The sequence below is a fragment of the Olea europaea genome, chromosome 5 (genome assembly GCF_002742605.1).
Source record: "Olea europaea var. sylvestris chromosome 5, O_europaea_v1, whole genome shotgun sequence".
NCBI classification, from domain to species: domain Eukaryota; kingdom Viridiplantae; phylum Streptophyta; class Magnoliopsida; order Lamiales; family Oleaceae; genus Olea; species Olea europaea.
This window is the reverse complement of record NC_036241.1, coordinates 1,303,347-1,307,070: the sequence shown is the minus strand read 5'-3', so window position 1 is coordinate 1,307,070 and position 3,724 is coordinate 1,303,347. Positions and strand designations below refer to the sequence as shown.

General features: G+C 36.4%; 1 protein-coding gene across 1 annotated transcript in view; it reads right to left on the bottom strand.

Annotated features, from left to right (window-relative positions):
* The window catches only part of LOC111394901 (peroxisome biogenesis protein 1-like), a 17,177-nt gene extending 13,667 nt beyond the window's left edge, over positions 1-3,510 (bottom strand). The window contains exons 1-6 of the mRNA XM_023020950.1: positions 3,322-3,510; positions 2,947-3,237; positions 2,690-2,789; positions 1,415-1,906; positions 820-924; positions 26-669 (exon numbers count right to left, since the gene is read on the bottom strand). Coding sequence (XP_022876718.1) covers positions 26-669; positions 820-924; positions 1,415-1,906; positions 2,690-2,789; positions 2,947-3,237; positions 3,322-3,510 — 1,821 coding nt within the window. The remainder of the gene's footprint in view (positions 1-25; positions 670-819; positions 925-1,414; positions 1,907-2,689; positions 2,790-2,946; positions 3,238-3,321) is intronic.
* Positions 3,511-3,724: the final 214 nt, after the last annotated feature.

The following is a 3,724-nucleotide window of genomic DNA, read 5'->3' as shown; positions in this document are numbered from 1 at the left end:
TTTCTTGGAGAGCGTGAATAGATACAGCATCACCCAACTGCAGCTTTTCAAGCAAAACATCTAAATTTCTCAAATCCCCACCTTTTTCATCAAATACAAGTTCGTATGCGTCAAGACTTTCACCATGAAGAGAATCCTCAAAGAGTGACAAAACATATAGGACATCAACATCTGGTGCTTTGGTTTGATTCCTTGTTTTTGGGAAATGGGCATTAGGTTTTTGTACCTTACCATGATTGGTTAGTCTGTAATCCTGCACTTTCAAGTGAAGTAATGATTTGTTTCCGATAACCAAAGAATTTATATCTAACCCTGTACTCGAAACAATGGAATCAAGTTGAGCTTGACACCATGCACGCACAAGAGTAGTTACAGCCCTTTTAGTTCCGGCCTTGGTAACAATTTCTTCAGTCCCATTGCCACAAGATTCAGCAAACAAAGATGCAAAAATCTTCTCATGTGTTGACCAACCTCCAGCACCCATTTCAGCATTTGTGTTGGTCCCGCGAAGCACATCTTTTGTTTTATGATTATTGTGGGCATTTAGAAATTCCGCACCATTATTTGCAAAAGCTTCCTTCTTTGGAAATGACTTCAATTGGCAAGGTGAAACTGAAACTGAAGGAATGTCTTTCTTCTCGTTAATGTTGCATCTCTTCACATCTACCCCTGAAAGCCAAAAGAAAGTATTTCATAAAAAGTCTGGCTCGAAAAATTTAAGGAGGGGGGGAGGAGGAAAGGGCGATATTCTATATATGGAAAAAAAACAAGGAACTAGGACGATAGAACGATTTACAGGGTAAATAGATAAAATGATACCAAGAAATATTCTTTTCTCATACTGGAAGATAACAGCTGAACAGACCGAGCTCAAGTAATTGTGAGTGTCTAGGTAAATGCTCCAGAAAAACAATGAATGGCTATCTCAACATTAAACAAAGAAAAATGAATCCTAAATGAAAAAAAGTGAGTTTTTCACTGGAAGATGTGATTCAAATCTATATTTAACAGTAGTAAAATAAATTGAAATCTATGTTAAAGTATTCATCTATGATGAATCAAATTGCTAAAACAATAGCAAATCTTGAACATGAACGGATAGATGAACTTGCCTCTAAGGAATATCCAGCAGTTGACAGATAATAGTTGTTTATTAAGGTACATCAAAATGTTGTTGCTAGTCATGTATAAGCATAATTAGATATTGCAGTCTATCAATTTCTTACCGAATTGTCCATTTTTTTATCGATGAGAGTGACATACAAGAATAATGTGCAAGAATATATCTAAGTGGCCGAAGACTAAATTCCATTGCAGGAAATTGTGTGATTTTATACAATAAAATGCCGCAACAAAAATATTGCAAAAGCAGTGTTTGAATATAGAAACAATGAAGTTATCAGAATAAACATACATGAATGTAATCCAGCTCCCAGATAAAGTCGAAGAGACTGGGCAAGCATTACATGTCCTCTTGCCACTGACTCTGAGAATAATAGACGAACAATAACTTGATGGTTATCGTGCTTATCAGCAAGAATTCCACTGTTGAGTTCCTTTTCAGTAGAACTGCTTTTAATATGTAGACCTTCTCTTTCATGATTTTTCTTGTTCTCTTTGGTTAGAAATCTAGGAGATATCACTACTAACTGAGAAGAGCTGAAAGAATATTTTTTCGCTGTTTCTGGATGAATAAAGACAGCAGAAGTGAAGACAACATCCATCGTGATATCATCCACCTTATAGTTGTGAAGAAATCTAGAGTCTGAATCTTGGACTCTCAGTAGTGCTTTCGTGATAGAATGATCTCTCTTTATAGCTTGTATGGACGAATCTTCAAGAGGATCTAATATCCTTTTGCGTCTCTTTTGGGCAACTGCTACTTCAGTTCCAGGAACAAGTTGGACTGATAACAATCTCACACATCAAAGATAGTAATTCAAAAATATTTGATCATCTCAAGAATATACGCAATGTAAAATGGGTTCAAGCAATCCAACTACAACTGTCTGTAGAAGCTAATACCAGTGCTTTGATATACGGAAAGGTATGCCAACATTATACTTGGACCAAAAAAGCAGCAGCTAAAGTATAAAGCAAATTCTGCTGCAAACCATTTGTTTTACTTCTTATCAAGTGGATGAGAACTACTACCATTATTAATTCTAATGCATGTCAGTTTCTCTAACTCTCAAGTCTCTACATGAAACCAACTGCTCCACCAACAAGTTCACCATTGTGGATTCAACGATTTAGGCTTATGCATATCATAAATTCGAAATTAAATATATGTAAGAGTATGCATATAAATCGTACTGACTACATGGATCTCACTCTCACCTATCAAAAATCAAAATCGTTAACCAAACTTGCTACACAAACCCATCACACTCACATATAACCAACACTAAATTCTCTCATATCCAGGAACAATACATAGCCCCTGTTTGGTTTGGATGAAGTTAGATTTTTAATGGATTTTGATAAAAGTTGGTGAAATGTGTAATTGAAAAATTGATAAAAGTTGTGATTCCCATAAAATGTGTGGTTGAAAATGAATTTGGGGGAAAATGGGTTTTAAGAAATGGAGGCCAAACGGGTGCATAATAAGTACCATTATTCAAAATTGAATATAACCAATGAAGTCAAGTGATCTCAAGGAGTTGAGAAGTAGTAGAATACACTATACCTACTGGTTTCTTGGGTAAGGTTGAGACAACAAGAAAATTAACAATTGTTTGCCCATGCAACCACAGAGGAAATTTCATTTCTTCATGGACAATCCCGACCTGCAGGCAGTGCATAGAGGATTTTTAAAGCCTTCAGTCACTCTAAAATTTATCAAATATCAAATGTGACGCAATACGATTGAACACAATCATTCAAACTTCAATTTTTTATGCAATGACAAATTTATTGGCTATGCTTATAACTAATCCAACTTACTGTAATTAGAAAAAAAGGACCATTTATTTTAGAACTTAATCTTTTACGAGCAAGTAAACTTATAAGTAAATTTTTTAAGCTTAAAGCTTGGCCAAACATGCACAATTGAGCGAAAACCTGCTTCAGAATAACTTCTTCAGCAAGCTCGGAATTGAGCTCGACAATCTCCCAATCATCCTCCGTGAGAGGCTCAACCGTCACAAGCGTAGCTTTCAGTAAATTGCTAACAATTCGTACTTTAACCACCGTACGGTCACTTAATCCAATACACTCCGCATACTGCTTAGCAATCTATAACCAAAAAATATATATATCACCGCGGCCGTAGATAAGAAAACTCATCAAATAAATAACTGAATTATGAACCAAACTCACCTCAATTGAGGAAGGAGATGAAGAGGAAAGGGAACCGGACCACGCCACATGCCAGAGGTTAGCACCGGAGCGAAGTTCAACTGCAAGAATTGGAGGAAGATAACCGGACTGTAGGGTTTGGATGAGTGAGAGTGGTAGAGATACATAGCAACTCTCTATTCCCCCTACTACTCTCACCTCAAACTCCATAGATTTCTCTCTAGGATTTTTGTGATTTTTCAGTAAATTTAATTATTTATACTTGCAGTTGCAGTGAAGTTTACGTACTGTTCCTTCGTGTGCGTTTTCCACTGAAGTCGTTTTGAACAATCGACTTCTAGAACAGAACTGGTAATGCGATTTAGGGTAATGGGACTAGAGAGGAGAGTGGCTCCAGTTTATCCGCTTTATTGGAAAGCGTGAA